General features: G+C 36.0%; 2 protein-coding genes across 4 annotated transcripts in view; both read left to right on the top strand.

Annotated features, from left to right (window-relative positions):
* LOC101887688 (protein numb) overlaps window positions 1-10,320 on the top strand; it is an 85,742-nt gene extending 75,422 nt beyond the window's left edge. For 2 of the 3 annotated variants that reach the window (XM_005186704.4, XM_005186705.4), the window contains exons 2-4: window positions 4,301-5,307; window positions 5,471-5,719; window positions 8,626-10,320. In XM_005186704.4, the coding sequence (XP_005186761.1) occupies window positions 5,224-5,307; window positions 5,471-5,719; window positions 8,626-10,020 (1,728 nt within the window). In that variant the 5' untranslated portion in view covers window positions 4,301-5,223 and the 3' untranslated portion in view covers window positions 10,021-10,320. The remainder of the gene's footprint in view (window positions 1-4,300; window positions 5,308-5,470; window positions 5,720-8,625) is intronic. The other variant, XM_011295543.3, reaches the window with a different exon arrangement.
* A 5,473-nt stretch (window positions 10,321-15,793) lies between these two features.
* Window positions 15,794-21,786, top strand: LOC131802425 (uncharacterized). Its single transcript, XM_059122641.1, has 2 exons — window positions 15,794-21,445; window positions 21,508-21,786. The coding sequence occupies exon 1, from the start codon at window positions 19,588-19,590 to the stop codon at window positions 20,527-20,529; it is 942 nt and encodes a 313-aa protein (XP_058978624.1). The 5' UTR covers window positions 15,794-19,587; the 3' UTR covers window positions 20,530-21,445; window positions 21,508-21,786.
* The last annotated feature ends 721 nt before the right edge of the window (window positions 21,787-22,507 follow it).

Raw genomic sequence — 22,507 nt, forward strand, 5'->3', positions numbered from 1 at the left:
CCATCGGCTGTTATGGCGGTCCACACCATCACCATGGCCGGCTTTTGAGTTCCGGTGGAAAACCGAAAGTGCACATTTTCAGCTGACCTCTTTGGCCAGTAAACACAATCATTTTGTCATTTTTTTTGTCAGGACAACGAATTTTTTCTCATCGGAGAAAATTTCGGCAGTTCACCACTTTCGGCCAAGCGAAGCATCTTTTTAGCTCTTTTGAGTCTATTTTCTTTCTGTTGCGGTGTAAGTTTTTGTACTTTTTGGAATTTCAATGGCTTTACCCCGAGCTCATTTTTCAATATTTGCGGAATGGAATATTGCGATATATTCAGCTCACGAGCCATTTTTCGGCCTCTGCGACGGGGGTTTCGATCAAGCCGCTTCTTTACATTTCGAACCATTTCTGCTGATGTTGCTGTTTTGTTCCGTCCGCCCACTTCCTTGACGTCGAGCTACGCTACCAGTATCACGGTAACGAGCGATGGTACGAGGCACAAAAGATTTATTCACATTTAAATGCTGTAGTGCTCTAACGATAGCCACTTGTGGTTTTCCGGCCAAATATAAAGAAATCACACTATCACGCTTGAATTCCATCACGAATAACTTTTTTTCTGGAAAATTCTAACCAAAATGCTTTTGTTCGCTTGTAAATAATATAATGAGCTGTCACTGGTATAATTTTAACAGCTGTCGGACGAGTGGCTTAGAAATGACAGCAGTCTAAAGTTGGTTGCAGTTTTTTCATCCCACCCACATCATATCTCCATGCATTTCTCTTTAGTTTGAATTTGGGGCTATTTTTTCTTGTTCCTAATTTGTTAAATATATTTGCAAATATTTCTCAAAAATATGTATGCATGCGCCCTTAGGTGACAATCTATTTAAGGAATTCAATGAGGAAAAAAACCCCTAACCACAATTCCAAGAAATCACAGCTTGCGGTTGATAGAAAAAAACAAATCCCTCCCCCACTCTCCCCCACAATATGACACTTTAAAACCCAAACAAAACCTCAACGCAATGTGTCATTATTTTTTTTGTTATTGTTGTTGTTGATATTATTAATTCGCACTCATTATTTCCCATTACTCGAATCATCAAATATTTACTTACATATCTATCTATCTATCTCTCTATCGAAATGAAACGATACGAAATCATGATATGTCTATTACCGACGACATGAATAAGGAAATTATTACGACATTTTGTATTGAAACTTGTCTATTCTATGGCCACTTTGTCATAAGAAAGCTCTCCACGAAAAAAAAAAAAAAAAAAAAACAGAAAATACTTCAAAATTATGATTGATCGTAAGTTGGCTACACAAAACAATCGGACACACATGCCGGCTTGTTGTATGCAAAACGTTTTATTGATTGTTCAGTTACAAATAATGTCACAGCAGAACCGCCACACAATTGACTTAAATAAATTTGTTTTTTCCCCTTCAAAGAAATCAGTGAGTGAGTCTTATATGCATACTCATTCTCTTTTACCTAAGTACTTACAAGGGGAGAAATAAAAAATACCAAGCATTTCTTAGAATTTCCACCGGGTAAAAGGAATTCAAACAGTGCGGGACATATTTGAAAGGAAAATGCTATTTTAAAGAGAGAGTCTAGAGAGAATATCTAGAGCATAAATGAGCATTCGTTACTCCAGCGTTTCGTTCTCTTATTCTCCGTCATGATTGGGACAACAATAAACCAGAACTCTGAACTGCTCGCTTTAATTCGAGTAGAGTGACTCGAATTCGAGCGAAAAAGAAAGAAATCGGATATAATCTTTGTTTCTGCGTAACTCAAAAAAATGAGAGTAGGCTTTACTCGTTTTTTAGTATAAAATCCTCTCGAAATCGAGTAGATTATACTATTGTCGAGTTCTTTTTTAGTTCTGTTTTATTTACGTAACAAATACGTTGGAGAACATTGTCGCTAATCTAAGAACACAAATACGCCCATAAAAAAAGAAAAAAAATCCACTCGATTTCACTCTTAGAGTAAACTTACTCTATTTCGAGTATTTTATTACCGCACCTTTTTTGAACCAGGAGTAACTCGCAACCGCTCAAAGCTTCGTTTTTTTATAAATTTATTTTTAAAAATTCATTATTATTTTCATTATTTTCCATCTACGCCCCATAGACGAGCTGTAGAACAGTTAGCCTCTCTATAGGCGAGCTATAGGCCGGTCTCTCCATGGACTATCTAAAGGACAATGAGTCTCTCTCTCTCCTTCTCTTTCGACGATCTAAAGATCAGGGAGCCTCTTTTCATAGATAGTGAGTCTCTATCTATATACGATCTAAAGACCCCACATCGAAGAGCCCTACTTTTTTACATACGAACTGGAGGCTAGGTAGTTCCTCCCCTCTATAAGTAATCAGGGATTTTATATATAGAAGAACTGGATTACAAGAAGTCTCTCTCCCTTTCTTTAGACAAAACGAATGCCAGGGAGTTTATAGACGAGCTGAAGGCCAGTGGGTCTCTCTCCATAGACTACCTAAAGAAGAGTGAGTCTATCTGTATAGATGCGCTAAAGCCCAGGCACTGTCTTTCTCTCTTTTGACGAGCTATCGGATGACATGGAGCCTCTGTATGGAGAAGTTAAAGCTCAGATGGTATTTTCTTTATAGCGAAGCTAGGAAGCCTTTCTCTCGGTAGAAGAACTGGACTCCCACTAAAAGGGCAGGGAATATCTCTCAACAACTAGGAGTCTCCATTCCCTGGAAGGGTCTCTCCACCGGTTGGGAGTCTCTTTTCGAGGACTGGAAATTTTCGAAGAAATTATAATCTTGGGTGACCTTTCTAACCATAATGGACTGGACTTCTCTCTAGCTTAGAAGAGAAAAGTCGTAACTATGTCTGAAATATAGCCCCGACTTGACCTCAACTCAGAGAGTATAGCCTTGACTGGCCCTAATCTGAGCCGATGGTCGTGACGGTCCGTTTTCTCCGATACATCTGAGCTGATTGTTCTTCAACATAGATATAATAGTCCCTACTGACCATTATTTCAGATATATTGATCCAGATTGGACATTTTCTCGAAGGTAATGGTACAGATTGATCAGTTTTTCGCACATACAGGTGTGGATTTGCCATAATCTCGGAGAAAATGCTACTAAGTTTTTATTTTCCTAACCTCTTACGGCTTCAAAGATTTCGGTCTTGACCTATCATTATTGTAGAGATATGCGACCACACTGATCATAACCTCAGAAATTATAGTTTCATGAGGAGAATTCTATGACAAATATCCTGAATAGCCATTATAACCGAATCTGTGATCCTGACATGCCTTTATCACTCTCTCTATAAAAATTCGGATTGTTGGAAGGTCACAGATATAAAAATTTCTTGAGAAATTTTAGAGTATTTAGGGCAGAGTGGATATCAAGGAGCTCTTTCCTCTCTCTCTCTCTCTCTCTCTATCTATCTCTTTCTCTCCGTATACTCTCATAAATTTCATGAACATTTTTAAAGTTTTCCTTCGGAATCTAAACCGGAATATTTCTATATTTTGAAAATATTTTCTTCAGACATTTCTGAGCAAATTCTGAAGAAAGTCTGAGTAGCGAATGCTGAAATGTCTTCTTTAATTTGACTACCATCTGAAATGCAGAAAACGGATTTTTAGTCCAAATATATATTTTTAAAATTTTCTCACACTCTTCATCACTTTTGACCCCCACTTTATTGATCAGTGTAAACTTGTAGGGGATATCTATGAGTGAGACATGATTTTGTTTTATTGCTGTGTTATCTTTCACAACAAACACACCCACCAAAAAAGAGTGCGGTTTGGGTTAAAACCGATCAAATGACTCATTGCCTCAGACGATCGAACAACAACAAAAATTCCAACAGTCATAGAAATATAGGATTTAAAATAAATTTAAATACAGATTTTTTTCTATGGCTATTGAAGATTTCAAGTTTCTGGTTTCAGTTTGTGTGTGAGCTTTTTTGAGACCGAGTCTCGAATGATGTGCATCCATCCATTTATCCAGCTAATGGGGATTGTGTGTAGATAATGAATCATTTGTTAGATGGACATTGGAGAATTGCCCAGTTTCTACGAGAATAGGAGGGGAGGAATGATTTGGGTTAGGTAGACTGTCGTTGAGTAATGCAGGTATGAGGTATTTGAAAACACCACAAATGGCCATATGTTTTTTTTTTTTTTGGATTTAGATACCTTCGATCGTTCATTCGTTACGGTAACTGGATAAATTTTTGTGTTGAATATATATTTTTTTCAATATTTTGATTTTTGAAAATATTTTTCTTTACAGCAAACCACATCCCATTGTTTTTCAGCGAGAGAGGTAAAAAGCAATAGCAAGCCAAAGAACCCGCTGCCAGCAGCATTTTGAAAAAATCCGGCTACAAAGGTGATGACTACGTCATCTTTGTCGTCAGAAGACCACTGACCGAACAACAAGCAACACCAACCCAGTTGTCTATGAAATAGTTGTTTGCCAGTTTTTGTTTTGATTTTTTTTTGTATTGTTTTCTTCCTACTCTGTCGACGACGAACTGCCTGCCTGCCAGCCAGCCTAATGGAATTACAATCAAATCAAGCAATAAAATCAATCAAACACTTGTAGAAAATTGACAATTTGCAAACAACGGCAACCGAGCAAATCAATGCAAATTTATCAATAAATCAATTAAAACGGAACTTCTTCAGACAATTATTGGTTATTTTTTTCTAAACAATAACAACAACTAATTGTGATATTTAATAACAATAATAATAGTAGTAACAACAAAAACAACAATCAAAAAATCCCACAACCAAAACGTGATAAATACGCAATTTGTATTCGTTTCCCAAACGCTTGCTGCTCGCCGGACGGTGGGACATATGTTTCCATGGATGATTGCCAGTTGTAAGATAGAATTTAAATTGTAACGGCCGATCAGGGGAATTCTCTCACATAACTCTCCCCCGAAGTGAAACCAAACAAGCGAACACACATATACACAAGCAAAAGATAAAGGACAGTCGTCACCAACACAAGGCCGGCTGTTTCACACACACACACATACACACATCCCTCCATTTATCCGTCCATTCAAGAGAATCCAAGATAAGCAAAACAAACCCTTAAATCCCGACAGGAGAGAACCCAAAATATCAATTCCACAACGAAGAAATACGTCACAGACATAACTCTGCCGTGTCCGCTGCAGCAATTCCAAATCGTCCGCTATGGGTAACACATCGTCACACACGCACGAACCTCTAGAAAGAGGCAATTTTCAGCGCGGCAAATATGGTGATGTCACAAATGGGGTAGGTTTTATTTTCAAATGTTTTGTTTTGAAGAATATTTCATTGTTTTGGTGTGCCGCCGCATAAAACACTTGTTTCTCTCTCTCATTCTCTGTTCGTGATAATATTGCTCTCTCTTAAATGCGTACTCTTACTAATGCTATGTTTATCTTTCTCTTCTTAGAAATCCGCCTCATTCCGTTTTAGCAAAAAATCACCCAAGAAAATGGATCGTTTGCGACGATCCTTTCGCGATTCGTTTAGACGCCGAAAGGATCGTGTCCCCGAATCATCGAAGCCCCATCAATGGCAGGCCGACGAAGAAGCCGTACGTACGGCAACCTGTTCGTTTGGTGTTAAATATTTAGGCTGTGTCGAAGTGTTTGAATCGCGCGGTATGCAAGTTTGCGAGGAAGCCCTCAAAGTTTTAAGGGTGAGTATTGAAAATTATAATATTAATAAAAAATAAAAGAATAAATTCCCCCATGACCCAATGAGCGTATTACCGACGTTATAAAAAATTTCAAAACAAACAATTAAATTCCACTATTTTAAATAAAAGGATATTTTTGGAAGGACATATAATTGTGAAAAAAATATTTTTTGGCTATTGTCGAATTTATTAAAATAGTAGGAAAATCGGAAATACAATCCTGAGTATTTTGAAAAATATTTTTAGTTTTGGAAACTTTTCCATGGCTATAGTCGCATTTGATGATGGATTTTGTGAAAAATATTTTCGAGATTTTTTAATATTACTTTTTAAATGATTAACAGAGATAAAAATGTGAATCTTTTTAAGAACATATCCTTAGGCATCAACAGAGGTATAATCGTGGATTTTTCAGAGCTATAACGGTGGATATTTTTAAGATTTAGCAGGAATCGCGAATTTAGTAAGAGTATTTCCGTAAGGAGGATCAACTCTGGATTTTTGTATTATTTTCTTAGGGGCTTGTCATATTTTCTTAGGGAGAGTTTCATAAGGTGCAGTAGAGCTATTAAAAGTAAAGTTTTAAGATTTTTGATCTGATCCTTCAGATCAAAACTAACGATTTTTCAGAACATTTCTTCGGGCCTAGAAAAGCTACAACTAAAGATTTTTGAAATATTTTATTGAGGATCAGCAGAGTTATATTCCAGGACTTTTCTTTAGAAGTATTCTGTAAAGAATCAGCAGAGCTGTAGTTCAGGATTTTCTTATGGATCAACATGTCTGTTTTTATACCCTGGGCCATATGGCTAGTAATACCCACAGTTTTTTTTTTTTTTTTTTTTTTGGACCAAATCCGTTTCAGTACATTTAGAGTCGATCTATCGATATCCGTCCGTCTGTCTCTCTGACTGGTTGGTTCGCACGATACCTCTCGAAGGGAGTATCCGATTTGATCCAAACTTTGTACATCGTAATATTATTGTCAAACATAGATCGAGTTCGGAGATGGGCAATTCGTTCCTCTCCTTCTGATACCTCCCCCACAAAAGTTCGACATTTTCAAGAAATATATTTTCTGCAGAGAAAGAGAAAAGATAATCCGATTTTGATTTAACTTTGCGAATCCTAATATTTTCATCAGTGCTACGTCATGTGTAAAAAGGACAATATCGGTCCACTCCATCAAGTACCTTCCCCACAAAGGGTCAAAATTATGAATATTCATGAAGCTCATAAAACACGAAATTAACATCCGATTCCATTCAGACTTAGCAGATCACAATATTTTCAAAAAGACAACATATGTTATGAATATTGTAGGAATCGGATCATTCGTTCTGGTACCTCCCACACAATGGGTCAAAGTTTTGAAGAACCAAAACGATAATAAAATCCGAAATAAGCAACCGGGTCTCTTCAAATTATACACATCAAAATATTTTTATTAACCCAAGGTCCGATGTGAAGATGGAATGTATCGGTCCACTCGTTCTGGTACCACCCCCACAAAGGGTCAAAATTCGGAATACCCATGAAGCTCATAAAACTCGAAATTAACATCCGATTCCATTCGGACTTAGCAGATCTCAATATCTTCATAAACACAACATCTGTTTTGAAGATGGTAGAGATCGGACCATTCCTATTGGTACCTCCCCCACAAAGGGTCAAAGTTTTGAATAACCAAAACGATCATAAAATCCGAAATAAACATTCGGTTCTCTTCAAATTACAAAGATCCAGTTATTTTTACTAACACAAGATTTGTTGTGAGGATGGAGTATTTCGGTCCACTCTTTCTGGTACCTCCCCCACAAAGGGTCAAAATTTTGAATGTTCCTGAAGCTCATAATACACGAAATAAACATCCGATTCCATTCAGACTTGGTACATCTCAATATTTCCATCAACACAAGATCTGTTTTAAAGAGAGGCAGAGATCGGACCATTTCTTCTGGTACCTGCCCAAAAAGGTTTCAAGGTTTTTGAAAAACAAGACGCTCAAAGAAAACCATATAAGCCTCTAACTCTCTTCAAATGTCACACCTACAAACATTTTTGCTAAAAAAAGATCTGTTGTGAGGATGATATATATCTGCCATCCCGTTTTGGTACCTCACCCGAAAGAAGTCAGCGATTTTTTTAGTAAGAAGAAACAATCCTTGCCAAAAAAAAAAATTAATCAATATTGGCCCACGTTTTGGTATAACCCTTATTTGAAGGTATCTTCTGATTTCAACTACTTTCGGGGTCTAGGCCACATTTTCAATTGATTTTACCCTTATTTGGGATTATGGTTTCTAAGGGGGTAGCAAACATTTTTGCAGAACATTTTCAAAGTAAATCAATATTTCGGAGTGGCGGTCATTTAAAGGTACCTCTGGATTTTACATATTCCGAGGTTCTTGAACACATTTTTCGATTGAATTTCCCACCCCCTACAGACCATGACCCGAAAATTGCCTCCCAGTGTTATTAGCCCGCCATCAGCTAATTCATTATTTTCCGAATATTTTTGGTTTTAATTTGCCTTCTGTTCACAACTTGGTGCTTGACGCTTTCTTGTCTCCACAAACCACCAACAATGCCCAGAGTTGCTTGAACCAAAGTGGTTGTTGTTGGTTTTTTATGCTCCGCCGTTTCTTCTTCGCGTGGTGCTAATCATAACGAAGTGAATTTCTGCAATTAAGAATCACAAAAACAAAAGATTCTTAATTAGCAGTGTAGTTAGCCGGCCATAGACGTTTTAATTAAACATTTATTAAACGCTCGACCTTGGTGTCAATGAAGCGGTTGGGGTATGGACAGCGGGTGGGGGTCACTGAGTAATCGATACTGAATTTGGTTAAAGAAATAGAATATAATTTATTAATGACTTTCTTCTCTCTTTCTCTTCTTTGCAGAACTCTCGTCGTCGCCCGGTACGCGGTCTACTGCATGTCAGCGGAGATGGCTTGCGCGTTGTTGATGACGAAACCAAGGGCCTGATTGTCGATCAAACCATCGAGAAAGTCAGTTTCTGTGCTCCGGATCGTAATCATGAACGTGGTTTCAGTTACATTTGTCGCGATGGCACCACACGCCGTTGGATGTGTCATGGCTTTTTGGCGGTCAAAGATTCCGGTGAACGTTTATCGCATGCTGTGGGCTGTGCCTTTGCCGTGTGTTTGGAGCGGAAACAGCGTCGCGATAAGGAGTGCGGTGTCACAATGACCTTTGACACGAAGAACAATACCTTCACCCGGACCGGATCATTCCGCCAACAGACGATGACCGAACGTATGGTCAACAACGAACGTGGCATTGATACCCCATCAGCTGCAGTGCCGCCCCAACCCAAACCCTATAATCCGTTTGCCATCGAAAGGCCTCATGCCACGCTCACCATGCTGGAGCGTCAGAACTCATTCCGTGTGCTTAGCACAATTGGTACCCAGTCACCGTTCAAACGCCAGATGTCATTGCGTATCAACGATCTTCCGTCCAACGCTGAGCGTCAAAAGGCCTTTATGGCTGCTGCATCGGGCCTGACCTTGGGTCTGAGTGCCAATACACCCAATCGCAGTGTCTCACCCATACCGGAGGTGTCACCGGCCCGGCCAGGTGGCCTGGAGCTGGAGAATGGTGGTGTGGCCACGGCCGAAACTGTTAGTCAACTGTGTCAGGAACTTAGCCAGGGATTGTCGTTACTCTCACAAAACGATGCGGTGCTGGCGACACCCACCGGTGCTGGTGGCGTGGCCGATGATCTCAATTTCAACAACAATTTGAGCATTAATCAGAATATCATTGCTGCCGAGAAGCAGTATCAGAAAGGAATCTCCTCACCCACGAGTACCAGTAGTTATGGTATCGTCACACCCACAGCCAAGATAACACCACGCATTGCGGCCGGTTCGCCGGCGATTTTGAATACACCGCCACAGACGCCCAGCAATACGCCTACGCTACCGACAAGCGGTGAAAAGCTGACGACGACGACAACAACACTGGCGGAAGCAGCACTGCCCCAGGCTGACCAGTGGTTGGGTCAGGTGGTGAAGAGTACCTCACCGGCGGTACATAAACGAGGTCCCATGTTGAGTGCTGGGGGGCGTACCCAGTCATTGAGTTCAGTGCCGGGTGTCAATGATCCCTTCGATGCCGAATGGGTGGCGGGTGTCACCAAGCCCCTGTCGCCCGATATGCCCTCGAGTATCAGTACGGTAACACCACCCACACCACCACTACACAGTACCAATCCGTTTATATCGCCACCGAAAACAGCACCCACACAATCATTCCAAGTGCAACTTTAAGTAGGGTCGTTACTAGTTCCCGATTCCAGATTCCATCTCCCTCCCACTCCGATTCCTTCTCTTTGCGGGGAAAGAAATGAGAGGAAGAGCTTAAGAAACAAAATGCAATGCATTTGGAAGGAATGTAAGGAACAGCAGAGAGCAGGTGGTGGTCGTGCTGCTGCCCCCCTCCCCTCCGGAAAAACCACAAGTGTACAGTGTTGGACACAGAAACACTTAAAAAAACCCCCCAACAACAATCTAGAAACACCCTAATGTTAGAGAGTACTTTTTAAGCGTTAAACAAAAAAAAAAAACAAATCAATGAAATGATGCAAAACAAACAAAAAAAAAAAAAACAATTTTGGAAGATGATGATGAAGAAGAAGATGAAGAATGTAAATGTGTATGTGTGTGATTGGATGAATGCAAAAATGAAGAAAAGGAAAGAGAAATATATGACGAAGTAGAAGAATGTATGCCCAGCCAGCCAGAGAGCTTGTTCGTATGTAGTTAGAATATATAGCTTAGAATCTTGGCAAAATTGTTACTTAATTTGCGATTAGGGTGGTGGGGCCTTGGAGAAACTTTGCCTTGATGGCTTGCCAAGAGAAGGTTCAAGGATATACAAATTTGAATTTCCTTTTGATTGAAAATAAAAAATTATTTTAGTGTGCATTAATGAATGATTATTTGGGAAATATGACCTTGATCTGTAACGAAGCGGAACACTGTTTCTCCTTTGGCCTTAACACCCTAATACCCAATACTGTTACTTACACTTCCTCTAAATTAAGATATGAAATAATATCAAGAATTGAATTCAAAAACTGAAATTTCCACCATATCAGAAAATGTTCTAAGAAGGCACAAAAAAGGATTTCGGAATATTCAAACTTGTAGGCAACATACCTTAACTGGGTTTCATTCAGGAGACAGACATGGGAGTTTATGGGGAGGGAAGAATGAAGCAAGTGGGATATATATCTCTCTGATTTTCCTCCCATCTTTTGTCTGAAAAATCCCGTCTAAATGGACCTGTCTATATGGACCTAATAATGGCAGAGGTCCAGTGTGAAGCTCCATTTTTGACTTTTTTATTTTCTGTATTTCTGTTGGACGTTCATTTTCTTTGTAGACTATGAAAGAATGACTTGACCTCTAAAACAAATACAGAGTCCAGCATTTGAAATGGACAATAATTAATTTCAATAATTATTTTTAATTAATTGATTTGTTTATTATTTTCAAATAATTTTTGGCAGGTGATAATTTCCTAATCCTTTTTTTGAGCTGTCTTCTTTTTCATTTTTTTTTTGTATAATAAAACCCAACAACAGCAACACCGACTATTTGTTATATATACATATATATTTTTTTGTCATTGCCGTCTATACATTTTTTTACTTAATTATATTTATTGTCAAATATCTCACTGATGCCGATGATAAAAATGGTTTTTCCGTTTGCTTAATTAATTTTTTTTCAATTTTTTTTGTACAAAATGTGTATTATATTAAATTAATTTTATATACAAATTAAAACAATTATCAGTTATTATTATTACAATTATCATTTTGTCTTAATTTTTTTGTGTAACTTTAACATAACCCCATAACTTGGATGTAAAATTATTAAAAAAAGAACATACAAATAATTATATATACATAAAAAACAAATTATATAAATTTACTTTTTTTAATTTGTATTTTATTTTTTATCATTATTATTATTATTTCATTGTCTTTTTGTTTACTAGATTTACTTACATACATATACAAATGTGTTGTATTACATACTGAGATAGTTAAACTTAATAATAAATAAATTAAAAAAAAAAAAAACAATTTAAAACCCAAAATTTACTGAGAGAATTTTTTTATTTAATATTTAGAAATTACAAATTTAAATATGTTGACCAATATTTTTTTGTAAAGAACTGGAATTCGTTCAATCTGGATGTGTAAAATCTGAAAGCCTTGAATGAAATGGAGAGATTTCCATGAATTATAAATAAGTCTAATAGATGTATTGAGGCATTCAAAGGTATTTTGTTGAAACTTCTCAAATTTGTCGTCTGAAAATACATTTGGATTTTTGGATATAAAGAGACCCATCGTTTTGGGAAGAAAATAAACGTTTGTTACATAATCCCACCAAAAATGGACCATATTCTTCAAATGTTTTCTTAACATTTTCTAATATATATATATATATATATATATATATATATATATATATACAAATCTGAACTGATCTTGATAAAATTTAGCAAATGTATTTCTGAACTGCATTCGACATATTTCCCCAAATATTGTTGTTACAGAGTACATATTACAGCTGCGGAGGGCAAAAATAAAAAATCGGATGAACAATATACATGGGAGCTATAGCTATATCTGAACCGATCTTCACCAAATTTGGCATACTAGCTTCTAGACTCAATTCGGTCGTATGAGCCAAATTCCATCCCATTTGGGCAAATATTAGAGTTTAGTGCACAATAAAAGGCAAATCGGACAACGTTATATATGGGAGCTATATCCAAATCTGAACCGATCTCGATAAAATTTAGCAAAGGTATTTCTGAGCTGCATTTGATATATTTCCCCACATATTGTTGTTACAGAGTGCATATTACGGCTGCGAAGGACAAAAATAACAAATCGGATGAACAATATATATATATGGGAGCTATAGCTATATCTGAACCGATCTTCACCAAATTTGACATACTTATTTTCAGACCTAATCTGGTTGTATGTGCAAAATTCCATACTATTAGGGCTGATATTACACGTTTGGTGCACAATAAAAGGCAAATCGGACAAAGATATATATGGGAGCTTTATCTAAATTCCCGATTATCTCCAAAAATGAAGTTGGTCGATAAAACTTTACCCAAATGTATTATGGGTTCATAGCATTTTTATACACTCAGGTTCTAAGGCTCCAAAGGATATAAATCATTTGATTCGGCCTGAATGTGCCTCATCGAAATTATGGTTTAAACCCAAATCCGTTTCAGGACATTTGGAGTCGATCTGGCTGGAACGATAACTCTCAAAGGGAGTATCCGATTTGGTACAAACTTGGCACATCGTCATATTATTGTCAAACTGAGTTACAGTTTGAAAATGGTCAACATCGGTCCACACCTTCTATTACGACACCCAAAAAGTGTCAAAAATTTCAAGGAAAATAATTTTTATTCGATTTTGTGTAACTTTACAAAACCTACTATTTTTGTCACTGTAAGCCCAGGTGCGAAAAGGTACAATATCGGCCCACTTCCCCTGGTACCTCCCCCTCAACGGGTCAACATTTTTAAAAATTATATCTACCATAAAAAGCGAAATCAGTAAACGAATATCTTCAAAATTTCATACATCCTAATATTTTAACACAAGATCTGGTGTGAAGATGGCAGACATCGATCCACGCCTTCTTCCCACAAAGGGTCAAAAGTTTGAATAACCAAAACGATCATAAAATGCTAACTGAGCATCCAATTCCCTTAAAATTTCCCAAAAGCCCAATATTTTTTCACAACAAAAGATAAAAGGGCCTTAAGCTCGGCTGGGCTGAACTTTTTATACCCTCCACCACAAAATTTATCAAAGTAAATTGAAATAATAAAAAGAGTAGAATATCGCTATGTTCCCGAACTGCAAGAATGTAAAATTATCTACTACGATAACCGATTTTTCCTAAATGATATCGAAAAAATTCAAAAATAGTATATTCTTACAGGTTCTGTTTAAAATAAAAATTGAGCCAAATAGCGAAACCCATACTACCATCTAATTTGGTTGGAAATTGTTGCAGAAGCCTTAAAAATATCGGGATACACCGTCATGTGGCGGCTATACTAATTAATGTGCCTGAATCAAACACCTCCCGCAAGTAGAGAACAGACCTTTCGAGAACCTCAAATTTCAGGTTTCAGCTGATTTGGTTAGAAATTGTGGCAGAAATCTTCAGAATACAGGAAATCGGGAGGTAATGTTATATGGGGGACATAACAATTAGTGGACCTGAATCGGAATTTTTTTGCTTTTTTGGTGGAAATTTTTGGAAGAAACCTTCAAAATACCGAAAATTGGGAGGTACCGTTACAATGGGGGCTATACGGGAACGAGGGCATATATAACTCATTTTCAATACAAATCAGCCTGCATAAAATATATATAAACCTTTATTCCATATTTCAAAGCTCTAGATTAAATAATAAGGATTCATCGTGATTTCAACCCACAGATGGATAAACAGACAAAGGGACATCGCTAAATCGCCTAAGAATTGTATTCTGATCAGGAATATATATACTTCAGTAGTGTGCTTATGGGGATGTTGGGAATTCACCACGATTTATCACGGCAAATTCTATTGGGGATGTTGATTTGGGTAAATTCACCACGGTGAATTTTAATGGGGATGTTGTCTTGGGAATTGTACCACGGCAAATTCTATTGGGGATGTTGATTAGGGTAAATTCTCCACGGTGAAATATATTGGGGGTGTTGTCTTTTGAAATGTACCACGGTGAAATATATTGGGGATGTTGTCTTTTGAAATGTACCACGGTGAATTATATTGGGGATGTTGATTAGGGTAAATTCTCCACGGTGAAATATATTGGGGATGTTGTCTTTTGAAATGTACCACGGTGAAATATATTGGGGATGTTGTCTTTTGAAATGTACCACGGTGAATTATATTGGGGATGTTGTCTTTTGAAATGTACCACGGTGAATTATATTGGGGATGTTGTCGTTTGAATTGTACCACGGCAAATTATATTGGGGATGTTGTCTTTTGAATTGTACCACGTCAAATTTTATTGGGGCTGTTGGCGTTGGTGTTGCTAGTTTTAATATGAACTACTAGATGGCGCTAAGTTTAGCGCAGACACAATCCAAAACTGTGTATGGGATGGTGAAATTTCAAGTTTTAATATTCACCACTAGCAGAGACACCCTCCGAAAAAAAAAAATGTATTATGATCATATCGAGTGGGGCTAAAGAGATTCACCATGTGAGAAGTGAATATAGCAGAAACACATCTGAAAGAGGTAAGTATCGAAGAAAATCATTTTATCTAGATGGCTCTCAGAATGCTTTTATATAGTCAACATGCTGATTACTGCAGTCAAATGTGCTTATTAATTTATTTGAAAACATATATTTCAAGAAATCGACTTCAATAAATGTGATATATTATAGAAGAGTTTCAATTGACAAATATGCTGCAATTATTGATATTTCAGGGGTTTTAAGAAAAACGATAACGAAGTCGAGTGGGTTGAACACGAAAATCAGCATGTTGGCTATGCAAAACATGATGAGATAAAAAGACAAAACTAACTTTTCGTTGTACTTGTTTTAATTTGTCTATAATTTTAGCGACTCAAAAATGTTCAGTCATTTCCCTCGAAACGATATAGGCGACATCTAACGGTGAGTTCCATCCATACTATCCATAAATTATGTTGTAGCATAGACACACTCCAAAACTATTGAAATATGATCATATCGAATGGGGCTAGAGAGATCCACCATATGAGAAGTGAATATAGCAGAGACAAATTTGGTTAGTATCATAGTCAACAAGAAGATGTGTGTTCTATTATTTTGTCCAGATGGCTCTCCAGTCATTTCCCTCGAAACGATATAGGCGACATCTAACCACCAATTAATGTTGTAGCATATACACACTAAAAAAATGCTGCTGTAGCCAATCAAAGCAAATTCTTCTTGTGTGGACAGGCATTTTGATACATTATATCGATCGCTTTTTGATAGTTTTGTCGATGAAGAATTTGTTTACATTATGTAGCAATTTGAGAGAATTGAAACTGAAAGAGTTTCATGACAAACCCTGCATCAATTCGGTATTGAAGATTGAAGGGATTTGAAGAAGGAAACACCATTGTTTACATTAACTAACAATTGGATTTCTGTGAAATGGATATGAGAATTTGGGGGGAAGCGTTGTTGCAGAGTTTCATGACAAATTCTGCTTCAACGATAGATTGGAGCATGAATGAGAACATGCTTAACTATGCTCAAAATTAAAAACTCTAGTAACTCTGTAATATTGTGAAATTCGCGTTAAATATTCGTATATATAGAAGACAATTTCAAGTAAGGCTCACAGTATAAAATTAAACATTGAAAGTGATATTATGGCGAACGCAGATTTAATAAACTTATTCAATTCTTTCAGTTATAAAAAAATAATAACTTTGAAAGAAATGGAGGATAACAAAGAATACAACATCCATGGCGCCTTTAGAACAAATACAAAATATGGGGAAAGAATTGTGCTGAAAATTAATGATGCTATCCTCTATTTGCCGTCAAGATTCCTCTCGCTGGCGGATGAATACATAAAAGAAATAGCTGGTGGGGGTTATTCTGTGACGAAAACTGTGTTGAAAGATGGAAGCGGAAAGAGTCTTTACAAACTAGAATTAAAACATTTGGATCAACCAGATTATTTTTATCAACCATATTTAACATAAACTGAAAAGTAAATAAATATTTTGTTTGAAACTAAAAATTGCAAGCTGTTTTCATTTTAATGTGTACAGAGAAATATTTCAGTTTATTAGTGAAGCTTTAGAAAGGAAGATGTCTCTTCTTAATAAGGAAGACGAACGCTTAAAAACCTTTGCTCGCTGGCCTTTAAATTATCCAGATCCCAAGACAATGGCTGCAGTAGGACTTTATTATACTGGAGTAGGAGATATTACCAGATGTTATTTTTGTAAAGTAAACATTCATAGTTGGGATCAAACTGATTGTCCTGTTACTGAGCATTCAAGGTTGACATATCGTTGCCCATTGCTGGAAGGTCGTGAAACAACTAATGTCCCAACTATTTCAAAAAATTGGAATTGTACGCCTTCTGAAATTGGTGTAGATGTTTGTGGTCGTGGAGCGAGTAAATGTTCAACCATTTTCTTATTATTGTTCACTTTCATTACCTTTAATGCTTTAAATAAAGTTTTATGCAAATAATACAGTTGCTTGTTTTTATTTATTAACTTTATTAATTTCATCGTCTAGTATGTAGCCAAGTTCTTTCCAGTTTTGTTCAATGAATACAAATATCTTAAATATATTATTTACGGCACACTTAAATCTAGTGTCCAAATGTATAGGACAGTTTGTAAAATAATTTTGGCAAGCTCGAAGTTTCATATTATTTTCTAAATTTATAATGGTAGAATGAATATATTTCTGTAAAAAGATTTTCTTTTCTTGTCCAACGACAAAAATATATTGATAGTTGTTCAATGGTGTAAGAGCTTTCTCGATATCATTATAATTTTTTTCTCCATCCGTCCAATCTAAGCCATTCACATGTGTCTTGGTGTAGGCATTTGTTCTGCATGCTTCCCCAGAAAGTTCTTTTATATTAAAAGGTGGACGAAACAAAAAATAATCTGGAACAACAGAAGCACCACACATAAATGATAGTTCCTTCACGAAAATACTCTTGTGGTTTCCATGGCAATATTGAAAATCAACCAGTGCAATATCCGATCTATTGATTTCAATCATCTTCTTAGGAAAGTTGAATTTGAATGGAGGGGATATCATCGATGTTGGAGTATTTATAAAATTTTGTTCATGTCCAATAAAAACTTCAAACAAAGATGTCCACAATTGTATGTATGAAATCGTTGATCTCTTTTATAATTGTATGTAATAGCTGGTCCCAAATAATGTAAAACTTCTACCGGGGGTTGAAGATTACCGAAACTGTCGTAATAGTCGATATTATTATTGATTTTATTATATGCCACCCAATGCGTGCCAGGTCCACTGCTAACATCCAAATTTATGATACCACATTCAATTCGATGTGGTTTCTTAGGTAGATTATCACGCATATAAACACCTCTAAAGTGAGGTATATATTTTTTCCCAAAAAAACTAATATTTACATCGGTTAGAGGACCTTTGGGTAGCTGCTTAATTAGTTTTTTGGAGTTTTATTTTCATCAACATAAATTCCATAGCCCTTTTTATATGGTTTGAGATAGAGACCTTTACCCATAGCTATAGCTTCTATTGTTTTGTTATGTCTGGTTTGTTCATCCAACTCTTGTTTGGCTTTTTTTGCATTTAAAACGGCATTGGTAATTGCTGAACTACCCGATGCTAAGGCTCCCAATGCTCCTAATCCAGTTAGAATGGGAATGAGAGGAAGAAATCCACCTCTTTTGGGGACGCTTATTACTCGCGGTATAGCGACCTTTGATTTTTTTCCTCGAAACGTCTTTTGTATTTCATGTCTGGCTATTTTTATGGCTTCATCAATATCAGTTGGTTTTTTGCTTTTAAGGGAAATCGTAGCTTTTTTTAAAGCGTTTTTAAAAAGTTGTTGACCCAATATTTGTTTGGGGTTTTTATTACCCATGCCTAGCTTTGTCTTAGCCTTCATTATGTTAGTTACAAGATATGCGCTAATTTTTTCTCCAATGTTACTATTTTTCGATTTTACTCGCTCCCAAGCCCGTTCAGTTAGTTCACGATCAGCAATGTGACGTTGTTCAATATCTTTATTTTGTGAATAGGCAATATCGTGTGCTCTACACGCTGCATCTAATGGATTAATACCTTGATCTCCTCTTTGAATACGTTTTTCTAGCTTTGTTCCAGGTCCACAAAATTGATATCCTGGTAAATGAAGTTCAACGGGTAAAGAGTTAATCAACTTATTTACCAGTCCTCCTCCTTGAACGTGTTTCTTTCTAATAAATCGCTTCGTTTTGTAAACAATCATTTTATACTTTTTAGCGGGACGCTGAACGAAAGAAATATCGATATTTGATTATATTATAAATATGAATGTTTTCTTAAAACTACTCATTAGTTTAAATCATGAGATTACTGGAACAACAAGCTAAAATAATTGTTCAAAATGTGGATTTTATGAAAAGAAAGACCCCTCGTCATAGTACTTTGCTGCCTGATTCTATACGAGCCTTAATAGTAGGACCATCAAATTGTGGAAAGACTAATGTGATGCTTAGTTTGATAGAAAGCCCCAATGGATTAAAATTTGAAAATGTTTACATTTACTCAAAATCGCTGTATCAGACAAAATATGAGTACCTAAAGAAACTGATATCCACTATAAAGGGGATGAGATTGTATACATTTAATAACAATGACGATGTTATACAAACGGACGAAATAAAGCCAAACTCAATCATGATTTTTGATGATGTTGCATGCGATAAACAAAACAACATTAAAAATTACTTCAGTATGGGGCGACATAAGAATGTTGATTCGTTTTATTTGTGTCAAACATACACACGTATACCAAAACATTTATTGCGTGATAATGCGAATTTTATAATCGTGTTTAAACAAGATGATCTGAATTTAAGACATATATTTAATGATCACGTCGGATGTGACATTAGTTTTGAAGATTTCAAAAAAATTTGTCATGAATGCTGGAAGGAAAAGTATGGATTTCTAACGATTTCCAAGGATGACGAAATTCACTCTGGAAGATACAGAAAAGGCTTTCATATATTTATTCAACCTTAATATTATTTAATGTATTTGCAAATGTTAATTTATATTAGTGCACCTACAGCCATGGAGGAGGAAATGCTGAAACGGCTTGTTAAGTCCAGAAATGTCTTGAAAAAGAAATTTCAAAGCATTAAAATGGGTGAAGAAGCTAAAACTACAGAATTGAAAAATACTTTCAAACCAATAACGGAGCCAATAAACAAACTACTAAAGCTTTCAACTGAAAATACTTCCAAAATGATTATGCCTAAGAAAGAGAAAATGGAAATGTACAGAGATTCTATTATTACAAGTACACCCCTTAAGAATTATAAACCAGATGTTAAGTTAGATTCCAATGCATTGGAGGGGTTAAAGCATAAAGTAGATTACACACAAAATTTCGATTCCTTTAATACATCACAAGACGACGACAAATTTTATTCCAACAATGAGGAACCTATGAATCTATCATTCTTGAAGAAAATTAAAAAACTAGATGTAGTCTATGGTCCACACAAAGATAACAATGGAGAATGGAGATTTGGGGACCAACCACTCAAAATAAGCAATGAAAAGATTATGATTGGAAATAAAAATTGGGCATTAACACCCGGTTTGTTTGAACTGTTGTTTTATCAAGACCCCAAGAACTATGATCATACAGAACTCGATATTTACAAAACAATATTATTAGACACAAATGCGCATAAAATAAACTATGAATCTAATGGACGAACAAAGTCCAACAGGGGACAAAAATATAAGAAAATAATAAAAAATATAATAGAGGATACTCACAGCGGCAAAGGCTTACTGACAATAAATCCTGGTAAACCCAACTATATATACTGGGACGATCCCAACGAATTGATAGAACGATTAAAGCTGTTGTTGGCATCACAACAAGCCGGAAACAATAACCATACTAATGAAATTGTTTCTATTATCGAGGAACTGCGAGAAGGAAATATAATATATTAAATAATACTCTCAAGGAGCATACAACATATGACTGTTGACAAGTTTGGACATCATTACAATCAAAAAAATCAATCAATAGCAGTGAGAGAAAATGTTTCGAGATTATTGGGAGTCAATATTGATGAAGATAACAACCTTAACGTGCAAAATAAAAAGATTAGGAATGTTGCATCTCCAGCAGAAGGAGCGGATGCGGTCAACCAAGCATACGTACATACGCAAATCAAGCACATTCAAGAAATTTTAAAGAAAAATTTCATTCAAGAGTGCACCTTCCTAAGAGAAGAAATATCACAACTCAAACGTTCACAAAACGAAATATTTAAAGCCTTATCGCAAGCTCCATTCAACTCACCAGCTTTAATATATCATACCGAATAAAACAATGGAAAAGCGGGGTTTGGTAAATGAACTTCATCATCAAGCACGAAAAAACTTTCCAAGACGAAGGGTTATTACAAAGGGTATTGATGATCTCTGGCAAGCAGATTTAGTTGAAATGGGCAGTTACTCAAAAGCAAACAAGGGGTTCCGATTTTTGTTAACTGTCATCGATACATTTTCGAAATTCGCATGGTGTGAAGCCCTTAAAACAAAAACGGCAACGGATGTTTCTATGGCTTTTGAAAAAATCTTACAAAGAGGAAGAATTCCAAAAAATTTGCAAACCGATGATGGAAAAGAATTTTTCAACACAGATTTTAAAAAACTAATGCAGAAATATTCCATAAACCACTACTCCACATATAGTGTATTGAAGGCCTCAATTGTTGAGCGTTTTAATAGAACTTTGAAGTCGCTAATGTGGAAGGAGTTCAGTTATAATGGGAATTATCTATGGATTGATGTTTATAGAGAATTGGTTAAACAATACAATAAAACACCTCATCGAACAATAAAAATGGCCCCTATTCAAGTAAATTCATCGAATGAGAAGGCATTGTTGCAATCTGCTTATAACCACTTAAAAATTTTTAGGAGACAAAACTTTCGTGTGGGTGATCATGTACGCATTAGCAAATATAAACATCAATTTGAAAAGGGATACACGCCAAATTGGACTACGGAAATATTCAAGATAAGAACAATAAGAATAACAAACCCCGCTACTTATTTATTAGAAGACTATGAAGGAAATCCCATCCAAGGATGTTTCTACAAAGAAGAACTTTTACCCACAAAATATCCCAACACGTATTTAGTTGAGAAAATTTTAAAAACAAAAGGTAATAAAGTCTTGGTTAAGTGGCTGGGATTCTCAGACAAACATAATTCATGGATAGATAAGAATCATATCATATAATATTAATATGTAGATATACATATATATACAAGCATATATTTAAATAAATAAAAACCCATATATACGTATGCATATTTTGTGTTTCAATTATTACGACAAAGAATTTTGCAATGTCAAGAACGTTTACTGTGTCCGGTAAATCTCCAATTCTACATTCAACATATTTACCCCCAATTGAATTGGGAAATAGTAGTTATGAGTGTTGCCTAATAGATTTCCAATCATACAATTCAATACCCAATGTGGATAATGATAACAATCTCTTTCATATTGGAGACAATATTATAAAAATACCTATAGGATCCTATGAATTGCAAGATATTGCGAATTACTTGGAAACGGAATATAAAACTATCCACGAGAATAGATCCATTGAAATTAAGGCGAATAATAATACGCTAAAAGTAGAAATCATGTCTTCTCATGATCCTATTTACTTTGATAAAGAAAAATCTATAGGCAAGCTTTTTGGTTTTACCGAAAAAATCTTAGAATCTGGGAAAAAACATACTTCAAACCTTCAAGTCGACATTTTAAAGGTTAATGCCATACAAATACACTGCAATATTGTAACTGGATCATTCATGAATGGGTCGCCAACGCATATTCTACATGAATTTGCTCTTAATGTTCCTCCGGGATATAAATTGGTAGAGAGACCAATGAATCTCATTT

The sequence above is a fragment of the Musca domestica genome, unplaced genomic scaffold (genome assembly GCF_030504385.1).
Source record: "Musca domestica strain aabys unplaced genomic scaffold, Musca_domestica.polishedcontigs.V.1.1 209, whole genome shotgun sequence".
NCBI lineage: Eukaryota > Metazoa > Arthropoda > Insecta > Diptera > Muscidae > Musca > Musca domestica.

Coding starts and splice junctions, on each gene's coding strand:
- LOC131802425 (XM_059122641.1), top strand. CDS start 19,588: ATGTATTTGCAAATGTTAATTTATATTAGTGCACCTACAGCCATGGAG.